Source organism: Nelusetta ayraudi, unplaced genomic scaffold (assembly GCF_046127955.1).
Source record: "Nelusetta ayraudi isolate G7.1 ecotype Tasmania unplaced genomic scaffold, CSIRO-AGI_Nayr_v1 ptg000173l, whole genome shotgun sequence".
In the NCBI taxonomy this organism is placed as follows: Eukaryota; Metazoa; Chordata; class Actinopteri; order Tetraodontiformes; family Monacanthidae; genus Nelusetta; species Nelusetta ayraudi.
This window is the reverse complement of record NW_027466222.1, coordinates 470,715-489,370: the sequence shown is the minus strand read 5'-3', so window position 1 is coordinate 489,370 and position 18,656 is coordinate 470,715. Positions and strand designations below refer to the sequence as shown.

General features: G+C 42.2%; 3 protein-coding genes across 3 annotated transcripts; 2 read left to right on the top strand and 1 right to left on the bottom strand.

Annotated features, from left to right (window-relative positions):
- Window positions 1-91: 91 nt before the first annotated feature.
- c1qtnf13 (C1q and TNF related 13) lies at window positions 92-3,372 on the bottom strand. Its single transcript, XM_076014742.1, has 2 exons — window positions 2,948-3,372; window positions 92-1,684 (listed from the first exon to the last, which is right to left on the bottom strand). Exons 1-2 carry the CDS (start codon window positions 2,976-2,978, stop codon window positions 639-641), a joined length of 1,077 nt encoding a protein of 358 aa, XP_075870857.1. The 5' UTR covers window positions 2,979-3,372; the 3' UTR covers window positions 92-638.
- A 318-nt stretch (window positions 3,373-3,690) lies between these two features.
- Window positions 3,691-7,338, top strand: ube2na (ubiquitin-conjugating enzyme E2Na). Its single transcript, XM_076014745.1, has 5 exons — window positions 3,691-3,847; window positions 6,177-6,423; window positions 6,558-6,698; window positions 6,784-6,826; window positions 6,975-7,338. The coding sequence occupies exons 1-4, from the start codon at window positions 3,821-3,823 to the stop codon at window positions 6,813-6,815; spliced, it is 447 nt and encodes a 148-aa protein (XP_075870860.1). The 5' UTR covers window positions 3,691-3,820; the 3' UTR covers window positions 6,816-6,826; window positions 6,975-7,338.
- A 661-nt stretch (window positions 7,339-7,999) lies between these two features.
- Window positions 8,000-18,646, top strand: nudt4a (nudix (nucleoside diphosphate linked moiety X)-type motif 4a). Its single transcript, XM_076014744.1, has 5 exons — window positions 8,000-8,361; window positions 13,730-13,840; window positions 15,211-15,255; window positions 15,430-15,517; window positions 17,225-18,646. Exons 1-5 carry the CDS (start codon window positions 8,263-8,265, stop codon window positions 17,446-17,448), a joined length of 567 nt encoding a protein of 188 aa, XP_075870859.1. The 5' UTR covers window positions 8,000-8,262; the 3' UTR covers window positions 17,449-18,646.
- Window positions 18,647-18,656: the final 10 nt, after the last annotated feature.

Genomic DNA, 18,656 nt, shown 5'->3' with positions numbered 1-18,656 from the left:
AAGACGTTAGCCACCAATGTGTAGACTGTATATGTTTGTGTCTGTGTGTTACACATAGCTGCCAACATATGAACGGATCAGTAATACGGTACCCTCAGTTTAACATTCTAAAATAGACATCAGCACAAAGAAATACATTGTTTTTGAAGTGCAGAAATTTATTTATGTATTTTACAATAAAATGCAATACATATTGAAACACATACAACTTTATCCTCTAAAGAAATAGTCTATGAGTCCACTGACATGACAGAGATTAATATCTAAACCCAGTTTTATGGATTTGTTTTAAAAAAAAAATGTACATCATTTACATTATCCTTGTTGTACAAAGAGCATTTTTAAAGCTGGAACAGTTCCAATGGGATTTTCAACTGACATCCCAAACAAACTGTTGCCATATTAGACTGCGCTACAGAAAAGGAAAAAAGTCAGGTTGCATGCTGGTTAATCTGACTGAGAGAACAGCACCATCTTGTGGTCACATATGTGAAACAATAATAACACAAAACACGGAGCAAGTAAATGTCAGTACACTACACAAAGGACAGGTTTTTTTTTTCTCGTAGATTTCTTATATTTTCTTTTGTAGAAAAAGACGCTACAGAGAATTTACAGACTTAGAGGCGAGTTCAGTCCTACGAACTGGATGGCGAGAGTGTTTCTGCATCGGGGTAGACCAAGAAGCCTGAGAAGGTGGTGTATCTGCCCTGGTTGCTATAGACGGCGTAGCGCTCATCCTGCTGGCTGTACAGCCACACACTGTCCCCCTGGCGCAGGGGCAGCAGCAGGCTCTGGCTCTGCATCTCACGCCTCTTGGACGTGTCCTCGTCGTACACCATGGCCTGCACCTCTCCCTTGCCTGTCATCAGCTTCACCGAGACAGCCTTGCGCGGGTGCTTCCCCACTGTGAAGGCGAAGAAGTAGGCGCCGGAGAAATGGCATGTGAACACGCCCGAGGTCTTGTTGAAGTGTCCCCCGATGTTGACGTACTCCACGTCGAAGGTCAGAGGCGGCTTGTCCTGCTGCCTGACGCTCTGGCCCATGGACGTGGACGTCCGGGCCATGGAGAAGGCAGAGCGCGGCTGCTCAGGACCTCTGGACCAGGGCTCAGTCTGAGGGGGGCAGTGTGGGTAGGACAAGCCGGAGGACAGATGGTTTGCGACGTAGCTGCTGGGGGAGATGTCAGGGTAGACCAGGTAGCCGGAGAAGGTGATGTAAGGGCCAGCGTTGCTGTACAGAGCGTAGCGGGGGCTCTGCTGCAAAAGCATCCACACGGTGTCCATCTCCCTCAGGGTGATCATGATGCTCTGGCTCTGAACTTTCCTCCCTCTCTTGCGGTAGTCGTCGTAGGCTATGGCCTGCACCTCCTCGCCGTTCTTCACCAGGATCACCGAGAGCATCTTCTTTGGGAATTTGCCCACAGAGAATGAGAAGTAGTAAGCTCCGGGGATGCGGCAGCGGAAGTGGCCAGTGTCCGGATTGAAATCCCCTCCGATGTTGACCATGAGCCTGTTGAAGGTGACGGCCTTCTGCTTCCCTCCCAGCACGCTGTTGGTGCGAGTGGCAGAGAAAGCTGAGCGGAGGCCCGCGGTCACCGGTGGGGCGTGAAGGGGTGAAACTGGTACCCAGCAGGCCATGGTGACAATTGCACATGCCAGGAAACAGCATTTGCTCCACTGAGCTAAAAAATAAAAAAATAATAAAGACAGAGTAAAAAAGACTGTCCAGACTTCCTGGGATCTATAATTAAAAATAAATCACTCTTTCAAAGTTAAGGGTTCAGTGTCATTTCCCTTGCCTATTTAATTTGTTTGCAGATACTTGGATGTAACGCTTTGCATCATTCCCTAAAGGCACGAGTGCATCTAAACTAAACACATGCATTAAACTCAAAATCAAGCAGCACTTTGCTTAATAAACAGTAGAAAACATTGTTAGTCCAATCTGCTAAATTAATGAAATAATTTAAGCACACAACTAAGCATACATTAATAATTTGCCTTTTGTTATTTTTTTAAAATAACCTTAGAATCCTAAGAATTTTATTATAATTGCATAAATTTTCAGTGAAGTATTAACGCACCTCCTTCAGATAAGTTCAAGGAACTCTCTCTCAATAAAACATTCCGAGTTAAGTCTGGCTTAGGTCCTGTCGCAATCAATGTTGCCCCTCAAACCATCCACTCTAATGTGGCTGATATTGTCTGTTCTCTCTGTGCACTGACAGAAGGAACAAGATTAGGTGCTGGTTCATCTGTTCCTGTGTTTGTTGGACAATGGACATTTTTTTTGGAGGGCTGGATAGATGAGGCAGAGCAGAAGACAAAAAGACCAAATCCAAGTTTAAATGAAACTCTGCGGCCATTGTCATAATTGCTGCTCCACTTTCTCATTAAGATTTAAGGTTAGGAATGTGGTGCTGCCAATATTTCTGCAAACTTGATTTAATCACTCCAACGAAATGAAAACAAAAAACACTAGAGGTCCTATAAAATAAGATAATTAAATTTTCACGTTTGTGATTACTTATCTGATTTTAGCATCATGAAAAGATCAGTTTTAAATTCTGTAAACTCTGATAGACAGAAGCACACGCTGAGTAATTGCAGGATCGGATTTTACACCTGATTCCTTTACTTGATTCATGAAATGTGCCTTCAAAAGCAAAAAGCAAAAATTAGTCACACACATTGTGCAAGAAACTGCCAGGAAAGAAAGGGGGAAAATTTTCTGTTTAACTTGTTGTATTTTCGCACACATAATCTGTTTTTAAATGTCATTCTACATAAGGAAAAAAACACATTAACGGCACTCCATGGAGTATCTGAAAAAAATATATATTGCTGATACGCCTATCAAGAATAAAATCAAAACGCTCAAAGATCTTCTGACAAACCAAACAGTTTACACCAAACATAACCAGCTACAAACTGATCAAACATACCTGTTGGTCTATTTTGAGACAGATATTTCATGCTGGAGGTCTTCTTTACACTCAGCCACTTCTTGAACTTTTCTCTTAGGTTATTGCACAGTCAATGCCCACATGACCTGACGCCCAAAGAGACAATGCTTTTGTCTACACCAATATGGGGGTGTAGGAGGAGCTCCGAATTCCCTCCAATCTAAACTCTCATCCCATTCAGACTGTGGTGTTGAAAAAAAAAAAGAGTGAAAAAGCAGCTGTACTCTACAGCTCAACTGGTCCATTGAAATGATAAGCCTGGTTCATGGTCAGTTTTGTTAGAACAGATGGTGGAACCATGGGGCTCAGAGTTACACTTTCACTGTCAGGGAAAAATGTATTATTTATTTCTCACAAATTGAGCTGTACATTTACTGAAATTGTTTGAATATCTTTAAAAGTTTAAACTTTTTTTTTTTTTTTTTTGGGGGGGGGGGTTAAATTACAACTTATTTACAAGTTATTTACGTAAGTTATTTACGTAAGTGTATTTTGTGAATTTTCTTGGGCTTCTTTTAATTTTTGCATAGTGTCTAAATAGATTTTCAAATTGTGTAACAAATAAAATAGGTCGAAGCATATGGATGTTTTTGAAGTACACAGTAAAATAAATAAATAAATAAATACTTCTTTTTTTTTTTTCTTTTTTTTTAATTCCTTCCCCAATAACAATGACGCATGAGAAAATGACAACGGTGACGCATCATAACAGTGTTTTTCAATCGCCATGAAAAAAGGGGTGGAGGAGGAGGAGGACATAAGCAGACGCAAAGAACCCGGAAGAAGTGTGTTTGCTGTCAGTAGTTCCACCCGCTGAAAAATAGTACCAAAAGGATCCGAGTTTGAAATAAGATGGACCTGAGCCGCAGAATCCAGAAGGTAGCCGTCGTCATGTTAGACATAGAACTTTCTCTAAAGTCCACAGTCGGCTTCGCGGGAACTGCCTGGTGCTAGCATTTAGTGAGCTAACTTTAGTTAGCATCCAGTTCTGTACTTGACGACGCACTAATCAATGTCGGTTTCCTACCTGTGGTCACATACAGGTAGAACCTGATGTGACAGTGAAAGGAGGGGGAGCATGATAACCACTTGTTAACACGGTGGATGGGTTCGTGGTGTTAAATGTTTTCAATAACCCTACTTCTTTTTTTCTTTTAAGCGTTTAAGTTAATGATAAAAGTGGTTACCAGTGGCTATGCCTTGATTTGCTGGTTAATGTTGCCTTCAAGCTGTTTTTGTCAACATCTCCTTCACTGTCGATGCTTGTCGCTTCTCAGTCATGGCCTTAAAATCAGTTTTGGTCGTTAAGTTGAACGTCAAGCCCAAGCCAAATCCCAATTTGGAAACTTCACTTTTCTACACGTTGACATCATTTCGTGTTTTTCGTCGTCGAATTTAGACTAGGCGCTTCCGTGTTAGTACTTATTTTTGCACCAAGACTCCAGTAGACTTTTATTAAATTCCTGTCATCGATTTCCAGCGCACCTTGTCCAATACAAATAGTTGATCTTTAATTAAAAGGCTTTTCTTCCCTTCTTCCAATGGGCAGCTTTTTTAGATGAAGCTACTCGTGTACAAACTCTGTTTTCATGTTATTTTATTTCATTAAAACATTATTTTGTATTTGTGCGCTGTTAATCTTTTGTCTAGACCAGGCTTGGGCAAACTACAGCCCAGGGGCCGTGTGTGGCCCGTTAAGCTTTTTAATCTGGCCTGCTGAACTTGGAAGAAATCATATTAATCGTAAGCAAGTGATGAAATAGCTTTGAAGAGTCATCTCAGCGAAATATGGTGGAACTTCAAAGACACCGATTTGTCAGAACTTTGCTATGGTTCATTTTCAATTGACATTGAAGCAACATGTTTCCTACATATCCCATGATCTATTTTTTTCCTCCTACGAGGTGGATCACACCAAAATACTCCATCCGTCTGCGGATGCTCCGGCCCGTCAGTCACATTTTAGAACCCTTCAGTCACATTATAGAACCCTTTGTAGCCCCACCAGTCAAAAAGTTTGCCCAGCCCTGATCTAGACTCTTCTTTAAGACCAACATCATTTATTAAAACTACTTTGCATTGTGGAAGTAACTTATGATACTTTTTTTTTTTTTTTACTGTCATCCCCCCAAAAAATATGCTAGTGACAATGTCGTCTGTTGTACCTGGAACGAAAGTCTTTAATTTCTAAAGGATTCTTTTTCTCAGTTATAATAATAATAATAATAATAATAATAATAATAATAATAAACCCTATGGGGAGTTGTGTGAGTGAGCGATCGACAAGCCGATGCTGTTGGGAGGGAAACTTGACAAGTTTGGGATGAGAACGGTGGACAGTGCAGCTGTGCCTTCAGAGCGTGTGACCCTAACCCTGGGCCGGGTGCCTCTCTCCCTGTCTGTGTTTTCACTGCACAGTTTTGTCTGTGGTTTATCGGAAACATGTCAGGAATCCAACTGACTGTTTCATTGAGGAAAAACATTTCCAAAGAACAGGTGGAAATGCTGTTGTCAAGCTTTATTTGGTTGGTTTCAGTGTGATGATAGTGACAAGCAAAGCTGGATTTCAAATCGTGATTCCTGCTAAAAGGTTTCTTAAAAATATATAAAAAAAAGTGCTATCAGGTGTGAATCCATCAGCTTTACAGGAAGGGGATCAATCTGCCCCCCCCCCCCCCCCCCCCTGTTGCTGTGAGGTTGTGTCTGTATGTTGTGAAAGGTGCTTTGCTCCTGAGGCTGATGGGAATTGAAGCGATTGGCTCCCGTGAATCAACCTGTGAAAACTACTTTCCACTTGGTGTAAAGGAATGAAAACAGACCGCATTCCACTTGTTGCCTGCCGGTGCTGTTGTTTTGACCATGCACTCATTTTTATTGCAAGTCTTGATAATTATGATATTAGATATTATAAATATGTAAACTTATGTAAAAATAATTCAAAATATAATTATTTCATTTCTAGATTAAATTGAATAGAATCCATGTTGATCTTTCGTTGCTCATGTACTACATTTTGGACAATTTGTCTTCTGATGAAATTTCTAGTTACATCCACAGAAAACGACTGTCTGCGTTTAAAAAATGAACAGCTGCATTAGTACAAAGGTTTTTTTCGTTCAGTTTCTCATAAGTTCTACCCATGTTAGAAGATTACAACCTATATTAGTGATGTTAGTTTTACTTAGATTTTTTTTCATCCTGATTATAGGAAACTCTTCGTTTGGTTAAAGACCCTGTCCAGGGCATCCGTGTTGTGCCAGACGAATCAAACGGCCGCTACTTCCATGTTGTCATTTCCGGACCCGAGGATTCACCTTTTGAAGGAGGGAGGTTTAAACTGGAACTTTTTCTGCCAGTGGAGTATCCCATGGCTGCTCCAAAAGTGCGCTTCATCACCAGAATCTATCATCCAAATGTAGACAAATTGGGCAGAATTTGTCTGGACATTCTGAAAGGTTCGTCATCAGTTTGCAATGTCAGGGCTGCATGTTGCTTCTTTCTATTTTCTTTCACTCTGGCACACTCTTTTTGTTGCTATTTCATGTTTAATATAATGTAATTTTTTTTTCTCTCTTCCACATCCCGCCAGATAAATGGTCACCTGCCCTTCAGATTCGTACGGTGCTGCTCTCAATTCAGGCTTTACTTAGTGCGCCCAACCCTGACGATCCCTTAGCAAATGACGTTGCACAGTTGTGGAAGACCGATGAACCCAAAGCATTGAGAACGGGTACGAGCCACACTCTTCTTCAAGCTTCATTCTGTGTGCATAATTTCTGAAACATGAATTAAGTTTCCTTTGTTTTACTCTACAGCCAGGGAATGGACCAAACTTCATGCCAAATGAAATGACGGGGTGTAAGTGCAATATCATTTTGTTGATTTTAAAGGACACAGACACACACACACAACAAACACATTTATCTTGATATATTATATATATATTGTAAATGAATCATAGTCGAACATCACTCGAGTCAATGTGTTTTCTTCTTATGCTTGACAGGTCACTGGTTACATTTGAACTCTATCATACCATCGGGGTAAAGTGAGGTTGGTGTTATTGAAAGGTGTTCCAAGCTGGACTGTGAGGGGATCAAACCGCAAAAAACAACAAAGAAAGCGCTCACTTTCAACTGCTCTTTAATAAAGGGAAAAAAGGGTGGTGTTTGTATTCACTGTATGTAAATTCAATCTTTTAATTAATCTAAGAAATAAGATTTATCTTTAAATAAGGTTCATCTTATTGGTCTGCTTTATATGTTCTGTAAATAAAATGTGTTCACTAAAAAGAAGAGTCAGCATCATGTTTCATACACTTTTTGCAAATGCTTTTTAATAAACAGTGGCAAAACTATGATCGTCCACTAGATGGAGTCCTTGAGCTTTGTCCCTCGTGTACTGAACAGTACCGCAGTCTGGGTGGTTGTGAGTGAGTAGTTTAATACTTTTAAAGGTGACTGCTGGAATGTGGTTAAATTACTTGTGCAGCGCTAAATGCAGAATTCTGCCAATTTTTCAAATGCAATTGTTTTTTCCTGTTACTTGCCGCAGACTCAATTTCTAAGACCTGAAAAACTGTGTGTGTGTGTGTGTGTGTGTGTGTGTGTGTGTGTGTGTGTGTGTGTGTGTGTGTGTGTGTGTGTGTGTGTGTGTGTGTGTGTGTTCGAATCGAAGAACCGGCTCTTTGAAGTGAACGAACACACACACATGAACTGATCTTTTAGCTGAACGCTTTTACTTTTGAACGCTTTGTTACTTTTGCCAAACTGTGTTTATATCTTGTTGTGATCATGAACATTAATTTTAGGACTATATTCTAATTTTAGCGCAATAATATAAGCAACAAAAAAAATCTGAAGGAGCCACCGACTCTTTTCTTTTTTGTGAGCCGAGCCAAAAGAACCGGTTCTCTGAACAGGGCCGGAATTCCCATCACATCACGACTGCGTAATGCAACGAGTCTTTTTTTCTTCTTTTTTTTTCACGCGCTCAGAATAACGCGTGCGCTGACAGGCGGACGGCGCTCGCGGGTCAGCTGCTATCTGCTCCAGCAGCCCCGCGCGCGCGTGTGTGTGTGTGTATGTGCGTGCGTGTGTCTGTGTGTGTGTGTGTGTGTGTGTGTGTGTGTGTGTGTGTGTGTGCGTGCGCGCGCCACACGGCGCGGTATGAATGGAGCTGCGCGCTGTGCTGCGCCGCTGTGACTGTGTGCGACTGTCGGAGGCAGTTGCAGCGACATTTGGACGCCTCGTCCCCTACACAAAAGCTCAACGAGTGACATTAGTAGCCTATAGATGATGAAGTTTAAAGCCAATCAGACGAGGACTTACGACGGCGAAGGGTTCAAGAGGAGAGCGGCGTGCTTGTGTTTCAGGAACGACAAGGAGGATGAGGTGAGGAGGGGAAACTAAAAACTTCACTTTATTTAAATCCAAGTTCCCAAATTTAAAATCGTAAAGTCCACCCGACTCTCGTAGAGTTAGACTGCCCTGCCTTGCCTTGCATATGTTCACGTTGACTCTCACATAAACACACACACACGCGCGCGCGCGCGCTGCAGACAGGGTTTCACTTGTGCGCATATGTGAAGCATCAGGTGTCCGGTGCCTTTAATTTGGCTGGCAGGAATCAGCCGGTGCTTGGCCCTCGGCTGAGGGGGTCACAATATCCAGCCGTTAAACACCAGCCGGATGGTTCTAATCCATGGCAGGGTGGGCAAACTGTTTGACTGGTGGGCCACAATGGGTTCTGAAATTTAACAGAGAGGGAGAGGGGCTGGAGCAGCAGCAGACGGATGGAATGTTTCGGTGACCAACCTCATAGTAGGAAAAAATAGATCATGGGATATGTAGAAAACATGTTGCTTTAATGTCAATTGAAAATGAACAAAGTATTACAACAAAATCAGTGCACTGAAAAAAAAAAGAAGAATGAAATACAGCTATTTTATGTCTGACTTACTATTATTATTATTGATATGATTTCTTTAAGTTCGGTAGGCCGGATTAAAAAGCTTAACAGGCCACATATGGCCCCCAGACCGTAGTTTGCCCATGCCTGGGACCTCATAGTGCTGACTGGATGTGTCATGCATCAAAACTCTACTCTGGAGGTGCAACATTCATGACAATACAAACGTGTATTTTCATGAATGTTACACCTCCTCTGCTTGTAAATACAGTGTATTACCAAACACTGTGCAGTCTATGTCTGCATCCATAAAGTCCTGCTTGGTTACTTTGCTTACAAATATACAATGTATAGCATCCTTAGCTGCTTTTTACACAATATTTCACATGCAGACCTGTTTTTTTTTTTTTTTTTTTGCATGTTTTAACTAAAACTGCAGTGACAGCTGGTCAGTATCTGGGTCTAGTTTGTGTATGTGTATGTTCAATTCCACTCTTGACATTCTCCCTTAAAGTCCAATGTACCAGTTCATAGGATAGAATAGAGCAGAATAGGTTTAGTTTTTTGCTCCCAATCGAGAAACTACATAAGTGCTTTAAATACAAAGTGAAGGTATACAGAACGGTGACGTCTCAAATGAACAGGCTCGAGCAATCCAAGGGGGTGGAGATAGTTTGTACATTGTGGCAATTTAGTTTAATCCTGCAGGATTTTAAAATTATTTTTATAGGCCTAAAATCCAGCAGGGCTGGAAGTGGAAGAAGTGGATTTCAGTGAGGTGAGGTTGAGGGCCGGTGGTGGCGAGAGGTGGGAAGTGGTTTTTTAGATCACAATGTGTCTGCCCAGCGACGGTGGTGCATCTCAGCAGCACATGTGATATGGGGAGTGGGGTTGCAGGGGCCTGGTTCAGGGCCCGGGTAGGAGGCCGATGGCTGGCTGGGTGGGTGTTACGCTTCGTGCTAAACACCAAGTGACCTATCAGCTGCAATTTATAGAAACTAGGCGCAGGCACTTGTTGTCCCCTGTCAGATTGGCTTTCCTGCTGCTGCTGCTGCTGCTGCGGCTTTCACTGCGCTGCTGGGCCGGCTGGGACGGCCAGCGCTGACAGATGCATTAAAGTCTCTTTTATTATTGGCTTGTGCACTGGTTCCCGTGCTGCCGTCTGAAATTCCCCACCGACCCCCTCGCTTTAATTGCGCCTGTCATAACTTTATGTGGTAAATTATCTGTCCAGCCCGCGTGCCCGGTTTACAATCACTTCCTCCAAATGTCAGCGAGAGTTAAGGAGGACAGGGGCTGGACAGCAGGAAGAGTCGAAGCTGCAGGTTGATTGATTCAGTTGTCATTTTGACATAGTTGGCAATGCACTCATCAGACTGGTGGAAAAAAAAGGCAAATATTTTTGTGTAATGTTTTAGCAAATAGGCAAAATCCCTATAGCATAGATCACACTATCTAATTTATCACTGAAATGGATGCTGATGATTTGGCTTCACAGCCTTTTCATATCGTTGGTTTTGACTGATGACATTAAACCTTAAAACATAATAAAAGCTAGAATTAGTATAAAATTAGCGTTTTTTTTGTTATTAATATCTATTAGAATAGGGTCACACTGCATAGTAGTATCACTACTACCACTGTGTATTGTTCAGCACCCCAGCTATTAAGAAGGACAGAGACTGGTATGCACGATTGATGGATTTAATGTTGCTGTCAGTTTCCAGGAGGAAGGGAAGAAACTACAGGTTGACTTTAACATCAGTGGCAACCTCAGTTAGCTGGATAGTGAGGTGGCATCAGCCTCTTGCCTCTTCACCCCAGTTATCTAGCTGGCAGTGAGTGTCACCATCAGGTGTGACTGGCTGTGACGCTGACGTGGGTACGTGCGAAGCTCCCCGTCGCCCTCACCTCCCTGCCGAGGTGCGGCCCGGCCCGGCGGGGTCGTTAACCTCCTCTTCTAAGCCCGTTTTGTTTTCATACAGAAAGACTGCTGATCCAGTGGGTTCCGAGTGCCAGCGTGTTTTCGCTTGGTGTGAAATCGTGCGTGCGCGAGCGAGCGTGTGTTGTCTTTGTGTGTAAGACAGCCGCCCGTGTGCCTGCAGCGTTCAGACTTTAACGGGGGCAGAGACTCGCTGCTGCTGCGGCTGCTGCTGCTGCTCTCGCTCCACACAGCTATTAAACTGCCACCTCGTTACCATCCGTTAATAGGGTGCAAACTCCCTTGATTGGAAACTGTATCCATGAGAGAGAAGAAAAAACTTGCTGCCTGAACTTTAAATCACTTTGGATCGCACTATAAAGTTGTGCCCTCGATTTAAGAGGTGTGTAAAAGTTGTTTAAAGTCTCTTTGCTTTGAACAACTGCATCAGTTTTTGGTTGAATGCTTGCAAAACCTTTTTAAACCAGGTACCAATAGACAAAAACAGTGGTTCCCTCCACTGATAAGATGTGTTCACCACTACACTGTCTACTGTTATTAACTGGATACAAAAAGTGTTGGTCCACAGTTTTATTTGGGGCCAGGACGGAAAATAAATCATAGTTATTATTATTATTATTATTATTATTATTATTATTATTATTATTAATAATAATAATACCAAACTGGCATTTTTGTAAATGTCTCCTGATACAAACAGGAGGGACAGTGAGGTTTGAGCTGAGCTGTGCTGAGCTGAGCTGTGCTGTGCTGTGCCAAATCAGCACGTGTCGATCCCCGAACTCAGCTTGCCAAATGTGATAACACACGAGAGACAAATCTACTGCCCCACTGCTCGCCTTGTTTTCCGTTCACATGTCAATATTGACTGAGCTGCGTGTGTCGACGATCATTCACAGGACTTTGTAAACGCAGGGTTCGTCATAGACAGGGACAGAAAGATTTGTCTCAGCCACATCCTGTCAAACTCACTCTGAATCCGATGCAAACAGAAGGATAAAAAAAATGTGATCTCGCGATCATGGATGTGTCTTGTGATCGTCCAAAATGAAAGTGTCTCCATCAAAGCGACCTCCCACTGATAAATTCAAAGAGAGCTGGAACCATTATTCTTTATCAGGTGCAGCTCTGTGGGGTTGACAGACAGGATGTCTGACACACACGGGCTGCACGTGGTCTCTTGATGAGACAAAGACACACAGAAAACCTTAACAGGTGCAGCTGTAGGTTAGATAGCTCAGTTTCTTCTCATCTGGTCTTGTTTTACCCATAATTCAGTCACATTGTAATCCATTGCAATGTACTAATATGACTGATGATAGTTTGACTTCAAAATCCGCAACATTCATCTATAAAAGATGACTCTACAGCCTGATTCATTTTTTTTATTTAGTTCCTTGGGTTTTTTGGCTTCATGTTAGTTGTTACAAGAGCAGGTAGCGACTGTTGCAAGCTGCCATGAGAGGAATAAACCATAAACATTGCATACTAGTTGAAAAAAAACTCTATTTTGCCTCCCGTTTCACATTATCTCAAAAATTTCGGAAATGTTCTTTTCTTTCTTAGTTTGACTATGTAATTTAGATTTTATTTTAGTGTGGGCTCAATCCTTTTTTTTTTTACAAACGTAAGTGTGTCAAGTGGATGCTTGATTGAAGTTTTGTTTCTGTCTTGAGACTTCTTGTGCGTGGTCGTATCTTTGGTCGTTAAACTGGTTACTTCTGTTTCGCTTGATGGTGTCATGATAAAACTTCTACTCTGTCCTAAATCTTTTTGTTGTTGTTGTTGATGATGATGATGATGAGAATCTCTGTGACTGGGTTACTGCTCAGGGTCATACAGTGTAAACTTTCAGTCCTTACTGTTGTTTCTGGGGTGTGAGAGCGAAGTTGACAGCAGCGTTGATGTTGTCATTAGTTGCTCTTCTTGGAGGCCACAGCTGTCACATCTCGGATGTCTCAATGTTTTAAAGCTCCAAAATAAACAATTTGAAGTGTTTTTTTTTTTTTATTTGCTGTCACAAGTACTATTACGGGAGTTTGCCCCCATCTGCAAATGTCTGTCATAATTCAGAAAGCACTGACACGTGAATGTGGGTCAATGGGGTGTCAGATAGGGTTTGAGGTCAGGAGACTGCTGCTGCTGCTGCTTGGTGGGGGCGGCGTGTCCAAAAAAGACCAAACATGTCTGTTTGACATCCGTGAAAGCTTGTTGCATGATTAATGCGCTCATTCGTCATGTGTTCGTTGTGGAGCTGTTTTACTCCCCAAATTTAACCTGAATTTTGAGGTTGCATTTTGCTCTTTTGGCTTGTGACATCCCCGTGACCCTGAGCTCGGGACTAAGCGGGTATGGAAAATGAATGATGAATGAATGGCTTGTGGCATTTCTGGAGAACAGAGGAAAATGAAAGGACTATTTTGAAAATTTGTAAAAATGTGTCCGTTTAGCCAGTGATGGTCTCTGTTGTGTATTTCTTTTCATGTACAATTATCTTCTTTGTATGAATGACTAAAAGTGGGTAAAGGTTCAGGCCAATTCACAAGCATGGCCCCCTGCTGTGTGAAATGTGTACATGCTTTTTTTCCTTAAATAAATTTACTCATATTGGACGCAATTTCAGCATTCCAAGTCTGCTTTCAGTAAGGTGAGTTTGATTTGTCTCTCTAACTGATATGGAAGGAGTGTGCAACGACAAAAGTAAAGCAACTTTGCACTCATGGTGCATTAAGAAAAATATAATGACAGACAGGTGTGACATGAGAGACTTTCCCCACACATCCTGTCCACTGAAGGGCACCAGGCACCAGTAGCGGTGTGGGACTCCAAACCAGTGCGTGCCACTGGCATGTTTTTGGCAAGCCAGAGCTCGGCAGCACAGTTGTGATGACGGCTTTTCCCCCTGGAAGGTGATACTGGTGAGCAGCAGTCGACACCCGGACCAGTGGATCGTGCCAGGAGGAGGAATGGAACCGGAGGAGGAGCCGTGTGGAGCTGCTGTGCGGGAGGTGTACGAGGAGGTGAGTGCTTTGTCTCAAAATCAATAAATGAACAAAAAGCAATGGCACTCTGCATTTGTTTGACATTTTGTGGCGGCCATTGCTTTAAGTGTCCAGTAAAAGCAGCGTAATTCAAATTTAATTCATGTGAAATAGCTTCTGATTCCTTTCAAGGTTTCCTTACAGCTGTTCCCTTCAGGGGCTTCTTCTAACCCTGTCCTCTATCTCACTCCTGCCAACTTCATGTCCTCTAATGCCATGCCACTAAAAATGCATTCAATGTATGTATTATGAATTTGACATATTTCATTATTTCAAGAAGCTTACTGTGTTCTCCTAACCTGTGCCTGGCACACTATGAACTTGATTAGCAAAATATTACAAAATATTTCCCACTTGGCCAAAGTTATCCTGCGTAAAGAGTTTCGCCTGGTTGTGGGAATTCTGTAAAATGTGGGCCGCGTGCCAGTTGACGAGCGTCTCCCTTTCCCCATGCTGTTTCATAAGGATGGAAGCGGAGGATAAGCTGTGAGAAAACATTGATTCTGTAAAATATATGCGGTGAACTGGGTCACATTGTATTTGTTTAGGTCGCTCATGTTGAAGCCAACTTGACGGGAGGGATGCGAGGTCAGCGTAGGTCTTCAAGCCAGACGAGGCCTGACATTGTCTTGGCTGGGGAAGATTTATACAAACCAGATCATTTTAACGCTTATTAGCATAGGTGGCCAGTCTGTTTGGCATTGCCAGATTAGTGTGTCAGTTAGCACTCTTGCTCTGCACTACACTGTGGTGTGGACCTTTAAAGTATTTGGAGGGAGTTTCCTGTTACTCACATCCTGTGCCTGCCATACCACACGTGTGCGAGCGTGGCTGAGCTTGGAAAGTACAAGCTTCCTGTCTGCTACTGTCACACTCCATGGAGTCCTCCCAACATTTAGCGTCATGTATCCTCTCTATCAGTCATCGCCACCCCTGGCATTTCTCTGCTGGAAACAGTTAGCGAATGCACTCGAGAGGGGCACTTGTCACATCTAAGAGAGACAATGACCTCGGTCCAGGTTCCCTCCAGAGAGAGTTGGTGCGTTGGCCAGCTGTGCCTGAGCAGAAACGGATCTGTGCTCCCGCGCCGTGTGCCTGCGTGAAGCCGGCTATGTTTGGGCCTACCTGCTCATCTCTGCCCTGCTGCCTGCAGGCACGTGGTCACCCTGAACCGCTGACTGTGGGGTTCCCTGTCCTAAATGAGGCAAATGGTCAACTGAGAAAGTGTGCATGCGCACAAGCGCCGAGATGTCATCACCAATGTTTTTTATTTAGACTGTGAGCATTTTCCTTTTCCTTTTTAATAGTTTCACCAGTTTTTTTTTGTTGTTTTTTTTTAATGTGCGCAGGCTGGTGTTAAGGGGAAGCTCGGCAGACTACTTGGGATTTTTGAGGTAAGTTTGTCAGCAGGAAAATTGTTCGGAAATCTGAATTGATATGTGATATATGATGGGGAATTGTCAAATGCACTCAGCTGCAGTTATCACAGTGCCTTGCTGGTGGAGATGTTGCACGACACAGTTTGCTGTAGTAATGCAAATGTTATCTTTTGAATCAAACCTTTGCAGCATAATCAGGACAGGAAGCACAGAACGTACGTCTACACCCTCATAGTGACGGAGACGCTGGAGGACTGGGAGGACTCTGTCAACATCGGTAGGCTCCGGCCCAAAGTCTCTTTCATCCACGCTCCCAGTATTTCAATAAAACTTGAGCCGGGGGAGTTTTTGATTTATTTTAAGCGGTCATTTCTGAAAATGGTTTAGTAGGCACATTTTTCTGTTGTTGCAGTTTTTCTCCCCTCAGTCTGTGTTGGTTCTATTGTGCAGTGTCCAGCAACCTCTAATAATCAGAGAATTAAATAACCCTGTTCAAAGGATATAAACAGTGATGTCCACAGTACTGTGTGTGTGAGTGAGAATGGCAACAGAAAATAATCAACAAAAAAAAGACAATATTAAATGTGGAGAGTTTCTGTGATGCCTTTTGTGATATTTTTTTTATGACTTTTCCTGATAATTAAAAGTAAGTAAACAGCGTGTCAGCAGGACAGCATGGTGGAAGAGAACTGAGTAAGATTTTTAGGCCTGCCTGTCATCACTCAGTAAAATGAGAAACTGGGACACATACTTGGAGCTGAAGTCCAGGCATCTGATCTGTAGACTGTTTACTGTCCTTATACAGAATGCAACTATTTGCTGCCATTCTTGAAGTCACTTACAAGCTATTGACTGACATTTTTGTCACGTATATGAATTTTCGATAAGACATAATTGTACATTTGCATATATGTATGTATATATTAAACTTATATATATACATACGTATTTACATATCCAGTATATACATGTTTCAAATCTGTTGCTCCTGTGAGGTGCTTGGTAACTCCGAACTATTTCTAACTTGTTCGGAAGGGGAAAAAAAAAAAAAGCTGCCGGTGATATTTTACTCCCCTTCACCCACAGAAATAGAGTTCAGCCTGCTCACAAGGGGGAGGAATGTTTGCTGTGCCCAGTTGTTTTCCAGTTATCATCGCTCACTGCAGCCCCCACCGTACTTGTCCTCCTGTACCCTGTGAGGGCTGCAACTGAGCGGAAAGGGCTTGGCATTACTGCTCTCATTTACTCCCCCAGCTCTCTCTTTTCTGCTGAAAGGCCGCTTCTGGGCGTCAGTGGAGAGTTTTACTCAGCTCTCTGATAATACTACCAAACCCACTTATCGAATTGAATTGGCGGAAATGATGTATAAATAACCACTAGCTGATGTATTTTGCCCCTCCGCCCCATAGAGGGTGAATACTTTTTTTTTTTCTGGGGCTTTGAACATCTGAGATCTTAATAAACATTAACTCAAGTAGGTCAGGAATGTCAGGTCCCAGACTGACTTCATTTCACTCTTTAGCTTGGGTTGTATAATGCTGCAGCTCAGCCCCTTATGGTTGTTTTGACTATTGGGAAATGCTTTACACAGCTCAAGCATGCCATAATGCTGCTGAAGCCCTTTCATGAGGGGTATACCACTGCACTCCCTAAAGTTTCAATGTTTAATTTGGGGAGAAATGTAGGATTCATTGCATAATTGCAGCAGCAACTGTACTGTAATTACAAGAAATAAGGCAATAAAAATAAAATATTTGTTGGGTATAAACGGAAAAAAAAGAAAAACAAGATTTTTATATGTTATGGACAGTTTGATTTACAGCTATCTACGTACTGAAACATAAGTAAGGAAATAAGGATAAAAAGAAAGGCCTGTTCTTAAAAAAAAAAAAAAAAAGCAATAAATAGCCAATGGTTGCAAGAATAAACATTTACATTGTTGACCAGAGTTGATGACCTCTGTTCTCTCTGCATGTTTTCACAGGGAGGAAGAGGAAGTGGTTCAAAGTGGATGAAGCTCTTGGGGTCCTGCAGAGCCACAAGCCTGACCATGCAGAGTACCTGCGCAGCCTCAAAAACAGCCGTGCTTCCACCTGCAGCTCTGTGTGCAGCCCAACGAATGGCAATACTCCAGGCTCCCATGTGACAGACAACAACACACCTCACTATGTTGTTTGCTCACAGGGCTCCGATCTTGTCAACAGATAATACCATCACCGGCAGCAAGCAGTTCTTTTTCCTCACGGACACTACTACATGTAAGAAAGACTCTGCAGACATACAGCCAGCCTCTCAATATGTACAGTACGGACTGCCTTAAAGCTGACCTGAAACTGATTGTAAATGAGCTTCAAGAGTGCCAATTTTTTTCCCATGTATATTTTCCTTTGAACTTTTTTTTTTTATAATACAAATGCAAGCTTAGACAGTGAATGCATCCCTGTAGTGTTCTCCTGAAGACGGATTTCCTTGTGTGTGTTGTTTATGCAGTTTTATTGTATTATATACTGATAAAAGGATTGATTAGTAGAGAGAAGAGAAGCTACACAAGTGTGACTACTTCTTTACACTGCAGCTTTGTGAATTGACATTTTGTGGGAAGTGAAAACACCTTGACCTACCTGTTGTTGAGGTCCTTTGAGTTGTCCATCTACAGAGAGAAAAGGGCAAAGTCTGGTTTGATGTGAAGATGAACGGCATTGCAAGTGCTCACGTGTGTCATCTCAACACTTGAAATGATTTAACACCAGTGGTAAGGATGAGGTGAATGACTTAATGCAAACCATGAAGCACATGGATATAGAGAAATTTAGTCATCCCTCAAATTTCCCTTTTTTATGGTTTCTTATTAAACAAACAACACATTATTGCGGTTCAATCTTGCAAATGTGCCAAAAATGACCAAAAGTTAACAACACTACAGAGGTCTAAAAACAGTATTAATAAAGTGTAGATTTCCTTGAAGTCCTGCAAATATGAAACCATAAATGAGGCATTTGTTTAAATGAGAACTGCAAATGTGCTTTTCTAAAAAGAAAAGAAAGAAAGAAAGAAAGAAAAGCCTCTGAATGCCTTCTCAAAAATTAAAGTGTGGAGTATTTTTGTTGGAGCAGCATTGATTTAAACTGCTACAGCACCTTACACCCACTCAGTAAAACTCCCATATACATTTCAGCTGCTAGAAATGGTCAGTAAGATACAGAAGAAGATTGTTAATGGTTGTTACAAATGAGAATGAAAGTCAATTAGATTGTGTTTACCGAATGTATTTATTATGTATCACACCATCTATGACAGTCTGTCCTTTTTCTTGCATTGGAACGCAAACTGTGATAAATTCTGTTTAAAACTGCCTTCCCAGGATGATGGGTAATATCAATAAATAACTATTCTGTCTGTTCTTGAATGACGGACAC

Bases quoted from the DNA above. Each gene is read 5' to 3' on its own strand.
- nudt4a (XM_076014744.1), top strand. From the start codon at position 8,263: ATGATGAAGTTTAAAGCCAATCAGACGAGGACTTACGACGGCGAAGGG. The intron at 13,841-15,210 runs GTGAGTGCTTTG...TAATGTGCGCAG, and splicing joins TGCGGGAGGTGTACGAGGAG to GCTGGTGTTAAGGGGAAGCT. The intron at 15,518-17,224 runs GTAGGCTCCGGC...ATGTTTTCACAG, and splicing joins GGAGGACTCTGTCAACATCG to GGAGGAAGAGGAAGTGGTTC.
- c1qtnf13 (XM_076014742.1), bottom strand. From the start codon at position 2,978: ATGAAATATCTGTCTCAAAATAGACCAACAG. The intron at 1,685-2,947 runs GTATGTTTGATC...TTTATTTTTTAG, and splicing joins GTCTCAAAATAGACCAACAG to CTCAGTGGAGCAAATGCTGT.
- ube2na (XM_076014745.1), top strand. From the start codon at position 3,821: ATGGACCTGAGCCGCAGAATCCAGAAG. The intron at 3,848-6,176 runs GTAGCCGTCGTC...TCCTGATTATAG, and splicing joins TGAGCCGCAGAATCCAGAAG to GAAACTCTTCGTTTGGTTAA. The intron at 6,424-6,557 runs GTTCGTCATCAG...ACATCCCGCCAG, and splicing joins TTGTCTGGACATTCTGAAAG to ATAAATGGTCACCTGCCCTT.